This window comes from Harpia harpyja, chromosome Z, assembly GCF_026419915.1.
Source record: "Harpia harpyja isolate bHarHar1 chromosome Z, bHarHar1 primary haplotype, whole genome shotgun sequence".
NCBI lineage: Eukaryota > Metazoa > Chordata > Aves > Accipitriformes > Accipitridae > Harpia > Harpia harpyja.
This window is the reverse complement of record NC_068969.1, coordinates 64,212,794-64,235,337: the sequence shown is the minus strand read 5'-3', so window position 1 is coordinate 64,235,337 and position 22,544 is coordinate 64,212,794. Positions and strand designations below refer to the sequence as shown.

General features: G+C 40.9%; 2 protein-coding genes across 3 annotated transcripts in view; one reads left to right on the top strand and one right to left on the bottom strand.

Moving 5' to 3' along the window:
• MARCHF3 (membrane associated ring-CH-type finger 3) overlaps positions 1-20,111 on the top strand; it is a 109,765-nt gene extending 89,654 nt beyond the window's left edge. Inside the window, exon 5 of the mRNA XM_052777222.1 lies at positions 19,503-20,111. Within this exon, the coding sequence (XP_052633182.1) occupies positions 19,503-19,592 (90 nt within the window). The 3' untranslated portion in view covers positions 19,593-20,111. The remainder of the gene's footprint in view (positions 1-19,502) is intronic.
• LMNB1 (lamin B1) overlaps positions 1-22,096 on the bottom strand; it is a 28,541-nt gene extending 6,445 nt beyond the window's left edge. Inside the window, exons 1-10 of one of the 2 annotated variants that reach the window (XM_052777218.1) lie at positions 21,653-22,096; positions 13,261-13,417; positions 12,289-12,414; positions 11,070-11,240; positions 8,881-9,006; positions 6,273-6,493; positions 5,104-5,329; positions 2,656-2,760; positions 2,099-2,218; positions 1,248-1,355 (exon numbers count right to left, since the gene is read on the bottom strand). In XM_052777218.1, coding sequence (XP_052633178.1) covers positions 1,248-1,355; positions 2,099-2,218; positions 2,656-2,760; positions 5,104-5,329; positions 6,273-6,493; positions 8,881-9,006; positions 11,070-11,240; positions 12,289-12,414; positions 13,261-13,417; positions 21,653-21,999 — 1,707 coding nt within the window. In that variant the 5' untranslated portion in view covers positions 22,000-22,096. The remainder of the gene's footprint in view (positions 1-1,247; positions 1,356-2,098; positions 2,219-2,655; positions 2,761-5,103; positions 5,330-6,272; positions 6,494-8,880; positions 9,007-11,069; positions 11,241-12,288; positions 12,415-13,260; positions 13,418-21,652) is intronic. The other variant, XM_052777217.1, reaches the window with a different exon arrangement.
• Positions 22,097-22,544: the final 448 nt, after the last annotated feature.

The following is a 22,544-nucleotide window of genomic DNA, read 5'->3' as shown; positions in this document are numbered from 1 at the left end:
TATACTGTACATTTTTGATATATGAAATTATTAGCCTGGCATGGTCTAAGCAAGAGTCAGCATGCAAAGCTGTACAACCTGTTGTCCCCTGTAAGTAAAAGAATGCTAGATATCCTTTCTTATGAGAGATAATGGAGGACAGGTACCAGAAAAAACACAGCTTAAATAATTATATTTGATATCAAGTCAAAAAGCATCATTGAGTTTAGACACATGGTGAATACTGCAGGGAGCATATGCAAGTACCTTGAGTTTTTATCTAAACAAATCTAATCTCTCTATAACATTTTTGTAAGTAAGGCTACTAAGACACACACTTTAGCTGAACTATACAATCCCAGAAACCACAAGAGCAGCTGGATGCACTTCAGTACTTTTGCATAACTGCAATAAAAACCCGATCCTATATTAAATGCCACAAAGTTATGATTCAGTTATAGGCCAAAACCCATGGTTGCCATAAAATATGATTTCCAACACAGCCAACTCTCTCCATTTTTTTGTCTGTTTACATATGCATCCTTAATTACTGTTCTGTATTATCTTTTCTAGCTGACTTTAAGATATGTACTAACTGAAATGCAGCAAAGTTTTAGACAAATTAGCAAACTTGAACACTGCATTACAGGAACTTGTGTTTGTTACCTTTTTTTTTTTTAAGAACTGGTCAAAACACTAAGGCAGTGGATAAAACTAAGAACATGAACAATCAAGTATGTTTCATCTCAGTCTTTTCCTTTATATTTCAAAACATTTTAGTGTCACTGCAAGCTCACACGTTTACACTGCCTTCAGAGTTGCATTTCTTCAGCATGCAAGAGACATTTTCTCTCAGAGTGCCTTCAAATCTCTCATTCCCTCTGTCAGAGAAAATGTGAGATTTAAGTTCTCAAAACTTTAGGTAAATTTAGGTGTACCTGCTTAAGCCAAACTTTACCATAAACAATTGGGCTGGGGGAAATCTTACCAGGAACAGAGTTTAAGGAAAAAAAAAAAAAAAGCCCAAATCTTTAAGATTTGAACCCTTGTTTTAAGAAAAATCTACTTGTCTCCATCAAGGGAATATGTGAAGTAATTTTTTTTTTATACTGGTTTTGATAACACATGCTTTCATTAAATTACACAGTAAACAAAACAAAAATAAAAGAATACTTGCACCCAAACATGTATGATATTTTTCCAAATATTCATTACTTATATATCCGTTTTTTCAACCTAAATAACCTTGTTAACGTAAAACAAGATACCTGCTGGTAAAGGTCTTCCTCCACAGCCTCAGCTGCATCTTCCTCAACTGCCTGCTCTTCCTCTTCATGTGTAGTTGTTTTAAAGACAGTGCTTCTCTGAGCAACCTCCTGCAACAGAGTCTTATTTTAAGACTTGACTCCTCTAAAGATCTGTTGCTAATCTACTTAGATTTTGAGAAATGGGAGTTCCAGCTGTTGGAAAAGCTACTTCTACTGATTTTGTCTATGTACTTTTCATGTACTGCTATGCATAAACAGCATTCATAACACCTTAGTTTTAAATCTCTTAATGATTAAAAAGAGTCTTTCTAACAATACACTCATCAAGTTCTTCCAAATTTGCTTTTTTAATATACTTAAATATTTTCTTTCAGTTGCAAGATGTCATAGCAACTGTCCTACCCAAAGTTTTAACTCCCACCTGACCAGAATTAATACCTCATTGCTTAAAGTGAGTTTCACTGTAACGTTCCCCACCCCTCATAAACACACAGTTTTAAGGAAAACTGATTTAAGAGACAAATCAAAGAGCTCACTAAAACCTTTTCTTCTCAAAACATATTCTAAGGCACTGCCCAATTCCTGGCATGAGGGCAGTGTCTGAACAAGTCATTCTTCTACTACTTACACTCAATATAGGGAAAAATTTCACACACTTCAATAGATTGCATGCCTAAATTGCAGTTAAGACAGACAGGGGTACCATAGGCTTGGTTGGAAAGCAAAAGAAGAAAACTTTACTAAACACTTGTATGCATTCATGTGTAAAGTCCTAACGATGGTTCTGCCTGCATCTTTATAGGGGATGGCACCACAGAAAGACAAATTTAAACACATCTGAGGTACTTTACCTCTCCCTGAGAATTTTTCAGTACAACTTTCATATCTACACCAGTGCCCCAAGAATTTTGGTTCTTCCAGATGAGGTCAGTGGGAGGGCTAGCAGTTATTCCAGCATTTGCAGCCCAGATCTGTTAAAAGAAGTCACATGCAAGCATTATTTGCTAGTCTTATAGATTTCCATGTTATTTATTGAGTTAATGTATTCCACTTAAGTGACACTGGTGAATCTTCTCCAGTTAAGAAAATACAAGTCTCTGCCTACCTACTTCCAAAGTATCTTACAATAAAACACCCCAATGTTTTTAATGCAGAGACTTTTTAATATGTAAATGCACCTGTTCATGGTCAAAATTATTCCTCCATATAGAAAGTAAGTTTCTGAAAAACATGTCTCTGTCCAACTTCTTCCCAGCAATTGATATAACTAATGCCCAATACAAATATAGGTGATTATTTTCTGAACATATATGTAGAAAGGACCAAACTAAAAACCTTGCGTCTTATTGACACACACAATTTGGCCTAAAGCCCATTTCAACTGAACAGCTGAAGCTTGACAACTTACTTTAACAGTTTGGCCTGCCTTTAGTATATATCTTGAGGTATATCTGTAACTAGCAGAAGTGTCTCTTATTTTTAGGATTATCTCCCAACCTCCCATAGGTTGATCCTAATGAAAAGAAGAAAAAAAAAAAAATTCCATCAGCAGTCATTTTCTATTACATGTGTAGGGTATTTTATATATAAGGCCATAAGGCACATAAAATTTTCAGTAAAAAGTTTTATTATCACTTGATCTTCAGCATGCAGTTAGAATAATTTTAGTTAAATTTGTCTTACCTCTTATTGCAAGTTAAAGTTTAATACATCCTGCTTTTCAGTTCTGATGTTATATTAACTAATGTTTATAATTTGCATCAGTTTTGTTATACCTTGATCCAGAAAAATACATAAATAAAACTAAAATCCTCTTACAAAAATATAATACGTTTTTTGAACCACAGGATAACAAGCAGGCTTCTTAAAAAACAAAATATTTCTGTCAGTCTTCTTAAAACGTGTTTCTACAAATGCACACCACCTCCCACTACATACTCCTGGGCAAGACCTACATTATTTTTTCCTTTCAATTATTTTTTGCCTGTCAACTACTTGACAAGCACTAGCAAATCTAACAGAAAAAACCATACACAAGTCATTATTACAGAATGACTATTTCAAACCAAGAGTAGATCTTTTTTTAAGTTCTCCCCCCGCCTGTTTCCAAACATTAAACAGTTGCCATGGGAGCCTGAAAACAGCCAGTTAAGATCATCTAAAATAAACAATCTTATTTATCTTAATGGATGCTGACATTCATTTGGTCATTGCAACAAAACATACCACACTTAAGGAGGATTTTATGTATTTTCTATCTTTTATATATATGTAAACTGCCAAACACTTGTGAAAATTCCCCAAGTACAGCTTATTACACTGCACTACAGACAGTTGCTCAAATCTAGACCCCTGGCAAAGTGCAATAACCATGAGTTGTCCATGGCTAGTGGTAACAGAACTATTTGACCTCCCATGGAACAATGTATGTGTAGCTAAATTAAATAAAAGCAGGGGGAAATTCATGTGGTACACAAACTGGGGGATGGGGGCGGTGGAAATCCCAGAGGCTTGAAAAACTCAAAAAGGAAAAAAAATAGCAGGTCCTAACTCACTAGAAGTAGTCTTTGATTTGTCTGAATTTAGTCATCTAAATGCTTAGCTGTCTGGACCAAGATGGTTGTCACGGTTTCTTCCATTCAATAAATGAAGTCAGCACTCTCAGCCAACACCCCAGGCAAGTAATTAAGAATCTTATGTATCACCACCTGGAGGAGTCTGTCTGTCTGTCTCTTCATTGATTAGAGTGGACTGAGACACTTGGAACCAGACTGATCTTTGTCATCTAAAACATCAAGACGAGCTGCCTTTTAGTGAAAGTAAAGGATCTGATGACATTAGACAAAGCCCACGTGACACTGAAAACAAAAAATGCAGCTAACACTTCTACACACAGCTGAGGCACAGACAGGACAGAAGGCGGCAAGAATTACTCAGACCTTCTCTGAAATCAAGGCTGCAAGAAATCAGGTCTTGTAATTCTGGTGTCCTAATGAGACAATACTCAATTCTCTCTTCTCCCAGACAAAGGATTTAAAAAATGGTAGTCCCCAGACTCCAACCCCTCCTGTGATGACTCACAAAACTGTATAAAGCATAAGACTTTTTTTTTCTTAAGCAGAAATTACAAGTAAATTTGTGGGGGCAAGGGAGGGCAGGGTGTAAATGTACTGAATATAACAGCATCATTCCGAGGGCAACATAAGGAAAAGTTTTCCTTATTACTCAAATGAAGTACCCTTTGATAAATAGATATGTGTATTCCTCCCAGTACAAACTCCAGCCTATTTATAGAATGAAATAATCTAGCTTTGGTATGGGAACTGAAGGCTCCTAAAAACTGTGCATGCAGCCAAGGAAGAAGAACTATGCTTTAGAGAAGCTATATGGAACTACAAGGGACACAGGCAATTAATTGCATTTAGACATCTATTTTGCATCAGTAGGTATTTCTTCCAGGGCTTTTTAAGGCAGAGAAAGTTCTTAAAAGTCTTCTAAAGTAGCCTAATGTCTGCTTGCATTATTTCCTGTCAGTGACAATGTAATCTGTAAAGCTTTACAGACAGATCGCTTGCAAGGCGTAACTCTGAAGAGTTATCTAACACTTTGATGGGTGGCAACCTAGCAATAAAACAATTGCTATGGAAAGCATTAAAAATCATTAGGAAGAAGTCATCGTCAATCCAGAATACTGTATGAAAGATTACTTTGTGACACATTAGTTTAAGTGCAATCTCTTATACAGGATGCTTTAGCTCCAGGATCAACATGAGCCTGAGAGCTGAAAGAGTCCTGAGGCTGCCTTCTACCTCTAATCAGCCCATTGCAAAGTTGTGATACATGTGCATTTTCAAACCTGTTCAGAGGTGTTCTTCAAGCGGATGAATTTTCCATCAACGTCTATCTCCTCAATAGACACACTTCCAGTGGCAAAAGCTGAGTGGGAAATGCTAACACTACTGCTGGCTTCAGATTCCTCCACATCGATCCTCTTCCTCTTCCCTTTAGTTGCACGCACAGTACGGCTCGACAAAGCCCGCGAAACTGTCACTCGGGAAGATGGGCTTGGAGAAAGTTTCAATCTATATTGAAGAGAGGAAGAAATATGCATGACACATGGTTTTACTTTTTCCACCTTTTTTATAAACTTTCTTCCTCTCTCCTCTTCTTCCCTTAAAATTATAGAGCAAAAAGGTAAAGAAATATAGTAAACAAAGCATGTTAGGTGAAGAAGTGAAGCCTTAGGTACTTTTTGGAGAATTGAATAAAATGTTGTCAAGCAGGTGATGAATGCTTTTGGAGCATAGAATATTGATGGACTACTACATTAAGGTCATGAAGGCACCTCCCTGCATTTGTTAAACACTGCGTTCCTGGGTAGATGGAACCAGTAAAGAAAAAACTTAGGGGGACTTAAGCTATTGTAGGAAATTTATGCAAAAACCCAATGGCACAAGAGCTTTTGCTATTTCATCCCCACACTTGAGAGGAATCAGCCTGGACCAGTAGGATGCCATTCAGAAAACAGTTAAGTATTAAACTACTTCAAATGACAACTGTGACTTATCAGGCAAAAATTCTTGGTATTGCTGAACTCTGGGGTCAGATGTGGAAAATGCAGCTAGCTGATAAGCTGGGCAATCATAACAGCTATTACTTTATTAAAATTACTCTATACTTAATTTGGCTAATAAATAACCCTGTAATTAACTCCAAAAAAGAATACTAACCATGGCACCAAACAGACCTACAAATGACAATTCATTATGTCCTCAGTGCTGAATCTTAATATAAGAATTGTATTTGTTCCCTTGAGAGCTATTGATCTGATACTCAAGCAGCTTGGTCTCATGGAGACTTAGAAATAAATGTGTCAGACAGAAGGGGGCAAAAACAAACAGTGCCTTGGAAACTGTAGTAAAGCACCTAGTGAACGCATTCACAGTAAGAACTGCCTTTCAAGAGAAAATGAGACAAGTAAGGAAAGCACACAGATACCAGCATTTGTGCTACATTCTTTCATACCTCTTCTCCTCACCCTCCAGCAATTGCCGGTATGCACTGATTTCCATATCAAGTGCCAGTTTAATATCCAGAAGTTGTTCGTAGTTACTCAGCTGGTCCCGCATCAGATTTCTTATCTCTGTTATTTCCTTCTCTTTCTCGAACAGTATTTTGCGACAGTTGTCCTGCTCCTTGGACAAAGTGTCCTCAAGCTCTTGCACTCTATCTTGCCATGCTCTAGACTAGAAAGCATTGAAAACATAAGTGGTGCAAAGGAAAGCTCACCCAAACCTCCTTGCACTCAGCTATTCAGGCAACATAGAATTCAAAACATTAGGTTAAGCATCCTCCCTGCTTTCTGAATTCAAACTCACCCATATTCAACTTCCTGTTCTCCACCTCATCTACTACAAACATAACACCTTAAGTTCCAATGAAACTTACAACATACTCTGAAAGACACCTACTGCTCCATTTTTCTGAGACCTGAAGATATGTTACTACACCTGTATTTACTCAGTCAAGAAAAGATGAGCTTAAGAGTCAAACTTTAAGACATGCCAGACAGGACACAGAATCAAAGTGCCACTCAGTGTACTTCAGAGCCTGTGGTAAGTAATTGCTCTTTAGCTTTCAGATGTCTGCTTCCTGCTTCAGTTTACTGCTGCCAATTCTGAATTCTGGGAAGAAGTTCCTCTAAAGGAATAGGGGTTGTCAGAGAAAGCTTGTCTGCCTGTTATCAAAGCCTTCAAGGCTTGCTGAAAGTACAGTGGTGTTCCGTGAAGAAAGCCAATTCCTCACATACTTTAAAAATCACATCAAGCCAGTAGAACTTAATATTGTACATAGAGAATGGAATGTTTATCAAAGAAAGGCCAATGACAACAGCTTTAAGGTTTACCTTCCCTAAGCACGCTTTCTTCTGTTTGATAGTCTCTTGAGAATTTTTTAAAGGACAGACACAGGAAACAATGCCCCACAATCACCTCATCTCGTTAAGTCACCAAGTTTTCTATGCAGACACTCTACTTAGAAAGTCATCATCAAGGAGACAATGAAAACAGGCAGTCTAAAAGGCTGATGCAGAAAGCCAGTGTAACTGCTTGTCAATGTTAAGAGTCAGATAAGGAATTTAATAGAAGGAGTTGAGTGTCACATGGAAGATCCCAGTCGAAACTACTATACAGCTCAGTGTTGCCAACTCAAACCAGAGCAGCATCAGTGACAGGAGAGTTGTCTTCTTCCAAGAGAACAAAGGTAAAGTTAGTGCTAGCAAATGGAAAACTAAAACTTCACTGGTTGACATCACTAGCAGCAAACCCACAGCAGCAAAATGGGGGTTTTGGTGGATAATTACGGTCAAACTAGCAGAAGTTGATTTTGATAGCCCTGAAGTTAACAACCAATACCTCTGCAAATTCAGAAGAAAGTTCTCTGAACCTAGCTGTCACTCCCAAGTAAGCAACAGAACACAGGTAATTAACTGAAGTAAGAAGGAAAAAACCCTCGGAAACATGTGTTGACTGACCCACCAAGAGCAAGATGATGGTAATCTAAAGGCAGAAACAAGATCTAAGTAGACAAACTCTCAATCCAATTCTTGTGTAACCTCATCATCTGATCTTTTCCAGAGACTAACTTGCCTATATAACAGGAAAACTGGGAAGATTCATACTAGTATCTGCCAAGTTATTCGGAAAATTATGAAGTAACAGCCCCTGCATTTATATTCTTCACCTGAAATACACAGAATTTTGAAGTCCTAGAAGAGTCTACTGTACAGGAGGAATACAGTTCAAAATGTAGTGCAGAAAGAATCAAAGCCAAGTATGACCAATATTTTATATTTATTTTAAAAAATTGTTTTGTTGCATTTTCAACTGATTATTAAGTTACAAAAGCCCACTTCAGAACCAATTCCTAACATTTCTCATTTTCACTCTAGATTTTCCACTGCAGTGCATATGACGTTACTCCCATCAAATATGCTAGTACTGAACACATGGCTTGTCATAGGTTGTGTCATACTTCTTCAGGTGTGATCCATGTGCTCTGTGATCTGACATAATAATTAGTATAATTATAGTTAGTATAATTAGTTTCTGCTCAAGACCCTACTCTACAAATGCTCAAGTACAGTTATTTGATGTATTTTCTCAGTCTCGCATTTCATCCTAATCCTGATGACTTCCCCCCCCCCCCCCCCCCCCCCCCCCCAGAGTTCTAGGTGCAGACTGGGATGAAAAGAGACACCAAATGGACAGAGACTACATATACCAGCTCTGGCTTCGAACGTTGTTTTGTGGAATCCTATATTAGACTGTCCAATTACTACAGAACAGACCTAAATTGCTTAGAACATCAAGAACTTTTAATACAGAGCTCTTGTCTAAAATTGTCCCATCTGTCCACAAAAGTTTCTGCAAAAGCAGAACCACCTTTCAAATGCTCACTCTGTAGCAGGATACTGCACAAAAATTCAACTTTGTTGAAAGGAGACATTAAGAAAATTGAAAAAGTACAGAACAGAAGACAAATTCATGCTTTCCCTTAACTTTTTAGTAAGTCCTTTAACATAAAAATCAACAACAGTAATTAGCAAGACTGAAGAGTCACAACAGCTTGTTACCTCTTTCTGAAGGTTTGCAAGATGGGAAGACAGATTATCAATTCGTACATGACTTTCATGCAGTTCTTCTCTTACTGAGTTGGCTGCAGAATTGCTCATCTCAGAGGACAGTTTAGCATTCTCAAGCTGCAGTAGATCAAGTTAAGGCATCAGTTTCAAAGTAATTTTTATTAAAAGAAAAATGAGTTACCAAAAACCACACACAACACTAAACTGCAAAGTTCCTCTCTGCAGCTCTATCCTAGAATAAATAGAAGAGCTCCTCTAAATATTTATTCTAGGATTAAAAATTTAAAAGTTTCCCTTGTAGACAGTACTGAAGTTGGACTGCTAAGTTCAGTTTTCATGCTGGCCAATGTTTAGCTTTATATATTTAATTACTGTAGCACTGTTTTTGAGTAGGCTTAAGTAGAAGAAGCTAAACTTACCAATTCTCAAAAACCACGCAAACTTCTGTTAATTTTCAGCCAACATAAGCAAACTGGTAATGTGCTTTCAGATTACAGTACCAGTGCCATTAGTCACTCCTGCTTCATTCTATCACAACTTCAAGCTCAAATAATTTTATTTAAGCTGGCTACATCATTCCTGCTGAACACTACCACATCCACTTGAGCAGCACCACAGACTTATTATTGAACTTGTAACTGCAGATGAAATGGAATCTAAAAAAAACTTTTTAAAATAAGAGAGTCCAAAATACAAAACCAGTATACCTGAAGAGAGGGAACAAGAAAGCCTCAGTTGTGAAAGGATTTTTAGACTAAAAAAATATAAAAAAAATTTTTGGCTGGATCTTACTTTAAATAAGTTTTTCCAAGTCAGATTGAAGCCCTGAAGACAAGCAACAGCACACTGTTAAGACTGTAAAGACTGAAAGGACTGAAAACTATGCTAATAAATTCAGTTTGTACCAACTTTTCTGCAGTAACATCCCACCTTGTTTTTAAAAATACTATCTGCAATAAGTATAGCCACAGAAACCAGGTTCAGTTGAGACATCAGGATCCCTCCTGACAGAAATGCTGAATCATAGTAGAGGAAGGAAATTATGAAGTAAAACTGATTTCAGCTTGAGTATGCTTCCTCTCTAGAAGAGTGAAAAGCAGAACACATTGGGTATGGTAAAACTTCCACACATTTTATACAGGGTCAGAGGACTCAAGATGCTGTATTCTCAGCAAGCCCTATTATGAAGTAAGTTTTCTACAAATTATGGGACACCTTATTGATCATCAAGACTATGTTACAGTTGATACATATTTACACACTGTCATGGTTTAACCCAGAAGGCAGCTAAACACCACACAGCTGCTCACTCGCTCCCGCAGCCCAGGGGGATGGGGGAGAGAATTGGAAAAATAAAGTAGAATTTGTGGGTTGAGATAAAGACAGTTTAATAGGACAGAAAAGGAAGGGATAATGAGGAAGAAGAGTAAGAAGCAGCAGCAGCAGCAAGAGAAGGAGAGAAGCGGGAGGGGAAGCGGCAGCGGGAGGGGAAGCGAAGCGGCAGCGGCGTAAGAAAAGTAATATACAGAACAAGTGGTGCACAATGCAATTGCTTACTACCCACCGACCAATGCCCAGCCAGTTCCCAAGCAGCAAACCCCAGCCAGCTTTCCCCCTCATTTATATCCTGAGTATGACATCATATGGTACAGAACACTGCTTTGGCTAGTTTGGGTCAGCTGTCCTGGTTGTGTCTCTTCCCAGCTTCTGGTGCCCCCTAAGCCTACTCACTGGTGGGGTGGTGTGAGAAGCTGAAGGGTCCTTCAGTGTAAACACTGCTTAGCAACAACTAAAACATCAGTGTGTTATCAACATTATTCTCATCCTAAATCCAAAACACAACACTATACCAGCTATCAGTAAGAAAATTAACTATCCCAGCCGAAACCAGGACACACACGAACTTTCCTTGAATTCACAGTAATCCCAGTACTAATCACTTTTTCCCCCACAGTTCACCTTCACACAGTGCTTCCTACTCTTATTATTATTGTACTTCCTGAGGATTAAACCTGCTCCCAAAGTGAGACCTGAAAATGCAAATTTACATTCAAAACCATGGTAATTTTAAACCAACCTCCATAATAAAATCCTCTGAAATGCAAGTAATTAGGCTATCTTTCCATTAAGTAAAACAAAAATAAAGTACATCAGACAACTCTATGAAAAGGTGTTCTTACTTTGGCATGGTAAGTCTGTTCGAGCTCTTCTTTGTACAGTTTCACTTGTATGTCATGCTGCTCTCTTATTTCACGAAGGGCTTGGGCCAGTTTATATTCATATTCAGTTTGATGCCCAGAATCAATCTCAGCTAAGTGAGCTTCATGTTTCTTTCTTCTTTCATTCATTTCCTAAGAAAAACAGAAAAATAAAATAACATTTAGTAAATAAAAGAGAAAACAAGTTTTAGAAGACTATCCACTGAGCAGATAGCAACGCAGATTTTAGCTAGCCTTGTGGATCAACATTAGATTAGTTTATTTGACATTGAAACTTTCAGTAGAAACACAGGGCCATTTCCCCAGTCTGATCTGCATGGTACCTTATTTTGCAATAGTCAGTCATTGAAATAAGAGCTAGGATACCATCAGAATGTAAAGTCACATTTTCTTTCTGAGAGTTGTCTGCATTTTCAACAAATACACCTCAACATGATTAGATTTTAGAAATACATCTTCTATGCTTGCACAAAATGAAAGTACTGTGAAATTAAACAGTCACTTTCACTCATGGCATTTTCCCCATTTATTTGTATGCTTGCCCATGGTCCCTGGAAAAAAGAATTCAAACAACATGAACAAAGCTGAAAATACAACTAGCAAGAAATGTGCACACAGAACAAAAGACAGTATGGTTAGGTACATTTGTTACTGCTCTAAGGTTCCTCCTGGAAAGCCTCAAGTACTACAAGTGAAAGGGAGGGTGGCAAGAAAAAGCTCTAAATCAACTTCTGTTTCCATTATTCAAAAGCATCCTATTAGAAAGTTCTGAAATTAAAAAGCAGTGTAAGTCCATAGCACCTGTTTGAGTGTCCGTCTCCACTTTATTTTTCATAAAGGGATTATGCAAGAAATTACTAACCTACTTTCTCATTACTAACCTACTTTCTCATTACTATCAAGAGATGTGTACATTGCAATACCATGGGCAGAGCTGAACATGAAACAACATGATTCAGGAAGCTATTTTATCACAAGAGCTCTGAGTAACATAATTTTTCCTAGAATAAAAAAACCTGGTCATCTTCCAGCTAGAATGGAGGTAAACCCTGTTCCGAGCGGGAGTTCAGAACAGATGACTTCCTGAGGTCCCTCCCAACCTAAATTATTTTAGTATTCTAGGATGACCCTCCAGTTGCCGTCTTCCCTTTAAAAACGTGAATGAGACTCAAGTGTTTACCTCCTCATACATATTTTTACGAAATTCCAAATCCTCAATGAGACTCTGACAACGGTTTTCAAGATCCACCTTCAATAAGGTTTCAGTTGCAAGGTGTTCCTTGGCAGCAGCTAATGAAATTTCAAGCTTTAAGAAAAAGAAAGAAAAGAATCAACACAACAATGATTATGTAGCAGAACTCACATAACACAATGACCTCAGCTACCTAGAAGTACAGCTAACTACATGTTATGGTTGAACTTGACAATCAAATCCAGTATTTACACCAGTACTGTCTTCCCCCCTCCTCTTTTGCAATTGCTTGCACAAGTGAGTTCTAGGTATTTCACACTGGTAACTAGCATTAAAATGCTACTTATCAATTTTCCTTACAAAACCTCAGTTTTTCTGCATGGCAAATACCAGTCTCCTGGTCCCCTCAACTCATCCTCTTGAGGTGGTGTGGCTTAAGATCACAACTCATATGTTTCAAAGGGTTAACAAAACTAGCCCAAGACTTTTTTTTTCTTCCTCTTTGTTCTATCAGATGCCTGGAAGATGGAGAACCACAGGCAGAACCAGAAGGAGGGCAGAGAGAATCAAAAACTGTTACTTGTCAGTTATTATTTATCTGTATCTGTGAAGTCAGTTTCTCCCCAGAAACATTTCTACAATTTGTTTTGACTCTTGACCTGCTTTCTTTAACATAAGTACCATCCCTTACAGAGTCTGCAATTTTAAAAGCACTCTATTCTGCCATTCATGTTTACTAATAAACTGAACAGTACAGGTCACAGACACCTAGTCAGTACTGCTTCCAATGTTGACAGTATACCACAGTTTGTTCTAGTTTGGATGCAAAACTGTCATCTAGTCACTTTTTTGGCTACAAAGTTGTATTTCACCAGAATGACAGCTCTTACTATAGATGTATTACACATGAAACCACCTCATTTGCTGACAGAAGCTTGATGGCTAAACATTTCTTCTCACCTGTGCAATTTGATCTTTGAAATCCTCAACTTCTGCCTCCAGACTCTTCTTATCACCGAGGGCTCTGGCCAGTGCAACTTCTTTAGAACTGAGGGCTGCTTCAAACTCTCTAAGTTTGACTTGGGCTCTATTAAGATCAGATTCCTTTTTTGCATAGCTGGAATAAATCAGAGAAAGTGGTAAGAAAGTCTAGAAATGCCCCCAAAGTAGACTGCTGACTAATAAAACAAGGTGCAATCTGAATCCTAAACTTGGAGAGACACCCAACAAAAATATTTTGTCTTGTCTTAATTTACTCTAATTGAAATCAACTCCTTAGTTCTGCTTTCTCATCTGATATAACAGTAACCTAATATTTTGCTTTGGCTATAGAAGCCTAAATATATGAGAAACTCAGAGCATCAAACAAGTCTGAGAGGCATACATGGAAACGGAAAACTTTAATAAAGGCACCTCTTGTTTTCTCTTTAGCTAGCGACTGTAAAAACGTCCTACCTTCACCAGAATCTTAATAGGAAAAAGTAAGTTCTCCCAGCAGAAGGCTCTTTCCATAGGGTGGAAACAAGTAAATTATCTTCCTTGTCTTTTATCCACTCAGGAACTTGTGCAGAACCACTGTCTGGGCTGCAAACAGCCCATTTCCAATTAACAGACCAACTTCTCATTGAAAATTGATGTTTACTATTGTCATGGTTTAACCCCAGCCAGCAACTAAGCACCACACAGCCACTCACTCACTCCCCCCCCACCCAGTGGGATGGGGGAGAAAATCAGGAAAAGAAGTAAAACTCGTGGGTTGAGATAAGAACAGTTTAATAGAACAGAAAAGAAGAAATTAATTATGATAATGATAACACTAATAAAGTGACAGCAGTAATGATAAAAGGACTGGAATATACAAATGATGCACGGTGCATTGCTCACCACCTGCTGATCGACACCCAGTTAGTCCCCAAGCGGCGATTCCCCCCTCCCCCCCCTCCCCCCAGTTCCTATACTAGACGTGATGTCATATGGTATGGAATACCCTGTTGGCCAGTTTGGATCAGCTGCCCTGGCTGTGTCCTGTGCCAACTTCTTGTGCCCCTCCAGCTTTCTCGCTGGCTGGGCATCAGAAGCTGAAAAATCCTTGACTTTAGACTAAATATTACTTAGCAACAACTATCAACATTCTTCTCATACTGAACTCAAAACATAGCACTGTACCAGCTACTAGGAAGACAATTAACTCTATCCCAGCTGAAACCAGGACAACTATCTATAAGCCAGTCCTCCATAAGCAGAAGCTGTAGCATAGTGAACTGCTTTGCAGCACCCTTTTAACCATACATAATGACAAAGTTCCACAGATCTGAGGAAAGATACCCAAATCCTGTCTATACAATAGTCTGGGCTGCCACTGGAACTCCACTGGTGCAGAGGTACAGGTGTCTGTCTTTATGAAAGCAAACACACAAGCTTTTCAAGTTACCACTCGAATTAGTTTTTATGTCTACACAAGCGGTCAAACAGTTTCTAGGGGTTTATTCTCTAAAATGGCATATGTAAACAAAGACATCAAATGAGAAAAATAAAGTAATGTCACATAAACACAAACCCACACTCTTCAGCCTAAATTAATTACTCACAAATAATGCTATAACAAGCCACTATCAAAAATAGGGGAAAGGAAAACCATAGTCAGGAATCAAAATTACTATTGACTTTTAGTCGGCAAAAGCATCTGTGTTTAAATGTGTAACACAAGCTCTTCCACCTTCAAGTTGATTCCTTTTCTCTCTGGGATACCTACATTTGTCTAGTAAGGGCAGTAGCATATAGAAGTTCCAGATGTTTATAATCAAACTACAAACATTTTACAGGAATGGACAGATTCAGGCTCAGTAAGACAACAGCTAGCACGTTCTTCAGTTTTCACGCTTCTCTTTGCAAAAGTGAAAAAAATCAGAATTCACAACACTAAACTGAAGAGACTGAAAACTGGATAAAGATTCTTAAGAACAAGATTCAAAAGTGTTAAAGCATTAATACATTCACTACTTTTTTTAATTACTGTACTGCTTATAAGAAACAATAGCAATGCTTCTCAGCAAAATGAGACTAATGTAAATCAACACACATTTATAAAAGGAGAGACTCTCAAATTTAAAAGATGCTTTTCCAAGATTACATGCAGGCATATACAATTAACATCATGCTCAAAAGAGATGTGTGCATAGAGGCTTGCAAAAAAAATCTGTAGAAATAAGATTAATGTTTGGATGTCATAGCATTACAGCCAGAAGATGGCAGGCTTCACATAACAGACTTAACACTAGCTAATCCTGCTCCTGTTGGGTAACACCACAGTTAACCAAAGTTGTAGACTGCAAGAGCCCGTGACACGCACTGACTCTTCTATACTCAACTATTTTTTTCATTTCTGCTGCTCAGCGCTATCCAGTCCCTCCCTGGGGTTTTACAAACCATTTCTTAGAACCAACAGTTCACAGTGGTTGGGTCCACAGCTCAGACAAAAGCACAGAATTTAGGTTTTGGCCACATAGGTACCTACTTCCAGCTCTCTTCATTATTCACTGGAGGCCTCTGTCCTGTCCCGTCCCTCCCCTCCCATCCAGGCCCATAGGAACTTCAGCATGCAAGGAAGCTGTACGGCAGACAAGGAAAAAGAGGGAAGGAAAGGTGTCTTGCTATGGTTCATCTGTAATAAAAATCTCTCCATCACCTATTGGGAAGTATAAGGGCTTACACTAAGCCTCTGTTGTTTGATCATTGCTGGAGAAAGCTTTATTCAAAACATGGAGAAACTGTTTCACCCAGGCTCTCTCACAAGACTTCATGCCGAAACCAAGCCTATCAAATCGGATCCTGAAAGTCGCACATACACAGGGCCATGGCGTGCCGCCCCCTACTCCACCCTGAATTATCCTGGACTCTGAAAACAGGAAGACTCCCCACATACCCTAAAGTTACTTTGGGTTTTTTAATTTTTTAATGCAAATACCTCTACCAATTACATACTGGAAGGCAGCTGAGAAGAGAGCTCTTGCAATTGGGAGCGGCAGAGAAAAAGATATACAACATGGACTAGCAACAACAACATGATTAAAACCCAATACACTACCTGTACCACTAAACTAAGACTGATGTAATACCTGAAGGACCTTCCTTGCTTGTTTGCAACAAGATTGGCTGTGAAGCCATTGTATAATTTAGTGCAACTGAAGTCACAGAAGGGGGAAAAAAAAAGAATTAAAATTAAGCACTCTTAGTTGTTAGTGTTATGAGTTGTCTGAGACAGCTCATCCGAACACATTCTTGGAAAGAAAACAGAAACTGGAGCTCAACAATTCAAACGCTGAAAGCCAGATGAAATCTCAGCAACTCAGCAGTGTCATCCCAGCACTAAAGGAATGTGGGAAAGAAGCAAAGCAAGATCAGAAAACCCTCTGTGAATTATAAAAACAAACACCAAATGTATACAACATACACTTCATCCTTACACCTAGTAATTTTTACTAGGAAGAACTTGAGCCTCTCGACAATACCTACGTTTTTCCTCCACAGAAAGCCAAAGCTACATCTCAAAACAACAAATAAAAAAAAACCTCAAACACCTTCCTGTTGTAGTGTTCAGAAATTAGCCAGAACTGTACTCCTTCAAGTTGTTTGGCTCATGAAAGAAAAATAAAAGCAAAGAAATAGTTGCTGAGTTGCATCTTCTTCAAAGCAGCAGCTTGTTTTTCTCTCTTTTGACTTCAAAGCATGTGGGTCTTCTTATCTATGGAACTGTAATTTATTTTAAAATAGTGTGGAAGTAGGATCTGCCCAGAAAAGATCCAGTTCCTATTAATTTTCACCGTACTTCAAGGAAAACTTGCACTTCAGAAATTTAACCCACAACAATTAACTCCCATAGACACTACCGAGTGTGAAGAACTTGGTCTCACTCCTACCTAACATTACCAGCACAGCTCTCAGTAAAGGAGTTGCAGCCATGTATACTTTAGAAACAGCTCAGCACACACAAAGTAATGCAATCAGTTTTCCCCAATACACTCCAACCACTCAAGCAACCTGGCAGCAGTAAGTGTTCCACAGTGCCACTCTCAGGAATACAAATAACCCTGACAGCTGCAGTACATGTGGCCAGCTCACCATTAAGCAAGCTAATTTCTCATACCAGATGCAGTCTAGCTGAGGCACAGGTTTCTAAGCAGGTTAATTTGCTCACCATTCCCAAAACTTAATAACCTGTAAAGGAGAGTAAATCAACTCACACACAACTATAAGGTACTGTGGTTAAGTTGTGTCTGGTTACCTGCACTAGCTCATTTAAAGCTAATTCAAAGCTCTGAAATACAGATATCAAGGGGCAATCACTGCTTTGGTGAGATTACCTGCATCGGTTGGTTTGCAGTTCAGTAAAACGGCCAAGTCACTGAATAGCCCACTGGAAGCGGCAGGCTGCCTCTTCACGCTGTTGTGCAATCAATCACCCTTCTTCCTTCAACCCTGAGGTTCATGAAATAACCTAGAATTTACCAATCTTGTTAAATTTCTTGCTAATGTAGTAGAAAAGCCACAGAGGAAAAAAGATAAAAATAATTTTCTACCAGTTTAGTAAGTTGAACTGGCCTTCTGGAGCCAGACAAACCACAAAGCTAATGCAAGGTAAGCAGGAAGACTGCTCCTTTCAGTCAGTAGCTAGATCTCAAGTGTAATTTAAAGTTCCTTTGAAACTGACCAAGTGAAGGATGCCACCACCCTACAGGTGATTTTTTTCACCTCCCACACCCACCCACTCCCTTCTGCCAGTACTTACAGAGACAGACCACAAAGCTAAGCATTACCAACATTAACCAAATCCTCCTTGAAAAACATTGGTTTTCAGCCAATTCATGACACAGCTATGCAAGTGTTGTAATTCATGATAATGCAGCCTATATTTACATCCATATAAAATTACATGGTACTGCACATTGAGCTGGTTTTCCACTCCAGTTGTAGAGAAATATGAAAATCAAAAAACAAACTATAGTCATTAACACTTTATGTTTTGTTTAGCTAGCAGTCAGTTTTCCGTATTATTTTACCCTGTGGTAGGCACAACAGTAAGGCTATGTTTTGCAAGGAAGTGATTTACAGTAAGATAAGAACCATCTGTCTAAAAGCATTCAGTTTTTTGACAATAAGCATAATTGGACAAGCTTGCCTTTCCTGTAAATAAACAGATGTAACTTGGTTTCAACTTGTCTCATGTCACCCATTTTATTTAACTGGAGCGAGTTGCTGAGTGTTTGAAATCAACCCTAAATATACATCATCTCTAGCCACTTACTGCTCAACAGTGACTGTTCCTCAAGAGCTCTGTCAACCATGTGAATCCCACGACTCTAACCAGCAATCTAGGCAGAACCTTTACCCATGCACTGCATACATGTCAAGTCACTGCCTGTTACTATCATTACATGTCCACATATATTTGAGACCACATTTAACCCTACAGCAAATCATTCCTTGCATTGTTACATCCTACACTGCATGGAAGACACTCTTAGATAACTTAAGTTATATTCTTACATTTCAATCATTTAAATTATTGTGCAACAAGTTAATCACTTCCCTCCTTACTTCTCTGGGTGGTCTCTCTACAGTACAACAGTGATAGTTTTCAGATTAAAGCTCAGCAGTTCCCCAGCCACCAATCTTCACCTCACTTCCCGAGATCACCTACAATAATGAAAATATGCTTTGAAAAGTTTCAAGTCAGCTTCCTCAGAGCAGTTCCTCTAGCTCATTACAGCACACCACATGTGCACCACAGGGAAGCCCTGGAACAGCTGTTACAACTTTGCTCACATTAACACAACCTGGTTCTTCTGAGTAGTTGTTCAGGGTACCATCTGCAAAGTGCCACACGCTTGCACAGTAATTCAAGCTGTAGGCTGATACCAAGCTATTACTGATGTTTATTTTACTGCCTAATCCCACTGCAGAAATTCATTTCATAATATAGATGAGAAGACCAATTGAAGATACAAAGCAAGAGAGCCAGAGAAATAATCTCTTATATATTAAAAACGCATAAAACTAGTTCCTTGCCACAATTACACTTACTACAAACGCTTGCACTCTGTAACACTTGATAATTAATGACCATTATATCCTTTACCAATATCTTCAATAAAACACATAATTTCCTTCACAGTTAACTTTTACCACATTGTCTCCTTTTACAGGAGAGCAGATGTTACTTCAGCATTGGTAAACTGCCACAGCAAAATCTCAGCCTGCCAAAGACAAATGTAAACAGGGAGTTTCCTAAATGAACTAGAATTAACACCAGCTCATGCTTCCTAAACAGCATCATTACCTCACATGACAAATCAGAATACAGACAAGTCCAGCTAGGGATTTTGACCTGCTGTACACTTAAATAAGTCTCCATAATGAACGTTCACCTCACCCGTGGAAATCTATCCTCAAACTTGATGCATAAGCAGACCGAGTAACACAACAGTAACAGTGAGCCTGACTTACTGAACTGCCCTTGTTCAACAAGACTGTTAACACAGTTGTGTCGAACTTCACAATGTAAACCATTGCTACATTAATTGCTCAAGTTACATATCAGGATTTTTCCTGTACCATCTTGGCTCTACAGTTCTCCCTGGTTTGCAGCTATTGCAAATGATGAAAGCATGATACACTTCTACCCAAAAGCAGAAACTTAATCCAGTCTGTAGGATGCTGGAGGGATGGAGCAATTCAGAGCTCTGCTCTTTTATCTGCCAATTAAATGATGACATTATGAAATGCCTAAGGATCATGTCTTTCACTGCTTTGCCTGCATTGTGTGTTCTGTTCTCTTCTCAAAGAACATGAAGTCAGCAGTAGGCCATGCCAAGGCCATGCTGCCCTGTTGTAGGAAGAGCACTCTACCTAAAATTAACAGCTGCGAGTTGCATCTTGACCCCAATCCTCCACCTACACTCTTCTAAGAAGCTGACAGAAGAGTGCGTCTTCCTCCATAAAGTCACTAAGAGATGGAAATTCCTGGTTTGACTTTCAAGTCATTTTGGTGCCTATCTGCAGCTACACCTTGCTTTCCCAGTCACTATCAATAATCTCTTTGATGTAAGACCTTCATGTGGCACGAAGAAGTAACCACAAGAATGACTAGACTCACGAATTACAAGCTCATGGTTTGTTTTTGGTTTTTAAGTAACATGAGCCCAAAAGATATTGGAGCTGTCTGCAGACATATGAAAACATCAATGAGCTAGTTCACACATGAAATATCTTTCTCATTATGAAAAATCAGGGCTGAGAGTGTATTTAACTGAAAATCAAAATTAACAGGTTATACAATGGTAGAGCAAGATTAACAACTCTGCCCTTTCTTTTTTTCCAACATCAATCCACCGACAAACTTTGTGATCCCAAGACTGAAGTTAGAATGGTAAGTGGGCCTAACTAGCAAAAAAAAGGCCAAACAGGAGATTCTTTTTTGCTAATGGAAGACTACAGCAGTCAGAAATCAAATTCCAGGTATACACAAACAAGGAAGCAAATAAACAACTGAAGTCAAATGTGTAAGGTGCAAAATCTAGTGGCACAAATCAGTTTGCTGCAAGAGGGGAGGGAGATCTTGGCGCCGTGCCATAAATTTTGCGATCTTGAGGGAATCTGGTCACAAATCTACCTTTTGTAACATCCGAATATCCAGTAAAACCAACAGACATTCCAGGTTTGTTTTTTTTTGTTAAGTAAACCCTACTTACTATCCACTCGTGTAGCTTCGTATCATGGAGTTAACATCTTTCGGAAAGGACACATCGAAAGCCTAGACCGGCAACAGCCACTATACAAACTGTCATCACTCTGTATTTTTCATCCTGAAGCAGCTTAAGCCGCACAGACAGAGTCATCTGTCTGCACGGAGCGGAGCGGGGGAGGGGGGAGGAGTGGGAGGTGAAGGGGCATCCTGACTCCAACCCCGCAGCCCTCCCTCCAAACTCAGTTATGCGAGGGTGAGCTCGGGAGAAGTTTCGAGGGCGCCGCCAGCACCGCATCCCCCAGCGGACTTGCTCTTCGGAGCGACGGGCCGCCGGCCGGCGCCCTCCCCACGGCCGCAGCCGCGCGGGGCGCGGCAGGCGCAGGGCGGCGCTGCGGAGGCCGGGCCGCCGCTTCCCGCCGGGGCGGGGCGGGGCAGCGCCGCTGCCTGGCGCTCGTTCATTCAAAGCCGGGGCCGCCGCCGCCGCCGGCGGCCTCTCCCCGCCCTCCCGACAGGCGGCAACCGCTCAGGCCGGCTGCCGGTCCCGGCCCCTCCGCCCCCCATCCGTGTCTGCCCGCGTCCCGTGCCCTCCCCGACCGCGTGGCCGCTCACCTGCCCAGCAGCTGCTCGTGCTCGGCGCGGATCTTGCCCAGCTCGATCTGCAGCTTGGCCCGCTCCCGCGCCGTGTCGTCCAGGGTCCGGCGGGCGTCGGCCAGCTCAGCCTCGTAGACCGACTTCAGGCTGGTGACCTCGCGGCCGCGCACCTCCTCCCGCTCGGTGGCCTGCAGCTGCAGGGCGCTGTTCTCCGTCTCCAGGCTCCGCACCTTGTCGATGTAGACGGCCAGGCGGTCGTTCAGCTGCCGCAGCTCCTCCTTCTCCTGCAGCCGGGAGAGGCGCTTGGTGCTGTGCGCCGCGGCGGCCGCGCGGCTCCGTGGCCCCAGCGACATGCTGGCCGCCATGGCAGAGCAGCGGGAGTGACAAGCGCGACCCACGGGGAAAGAACGGCGGGCGGGATGGAGGGGGGACCGGACGGGAGACGCCGCGGCAGTAGCGGCAGTAACGGCAGAACGAAGCCGGCACCGGCGGGGCGGGAGCCGAGCCGCGTGCCGGCGGGCGGGCGCGCACCGAGCCGCCGCCGCCGCCGCCGCCTTCCCGTGCAACACCGACACCTCCTCCGCCGACACCGGCGGGCTCGGCGCCGCGATGCAATATGGCCGGCGCCTGCCCAGCTGCGCCGGCCGGCGCCCCCGACCCTCCGGCTCCACCGCCCACCCCACCGGCCGCCGACCAATCGCGATCCGAGGAGGGCGGGGTGCCGCGCTCCGCCGCCGGCTGGAGACTAAATTCAAAACCCGCCGCCACCGCCCGCAACTGTCAGCCGGCGCGCGAGGGAGGGGGGAGGCCGCGCCCGGCCGTGCCCCGCCCCGCCCCGCCGCGCCGCGCGGCTGAGGCGGCTTGGGCGCCGCGGCCCCTTTCTTTGTTGCCGCCTGCGGCTGCGGACAAA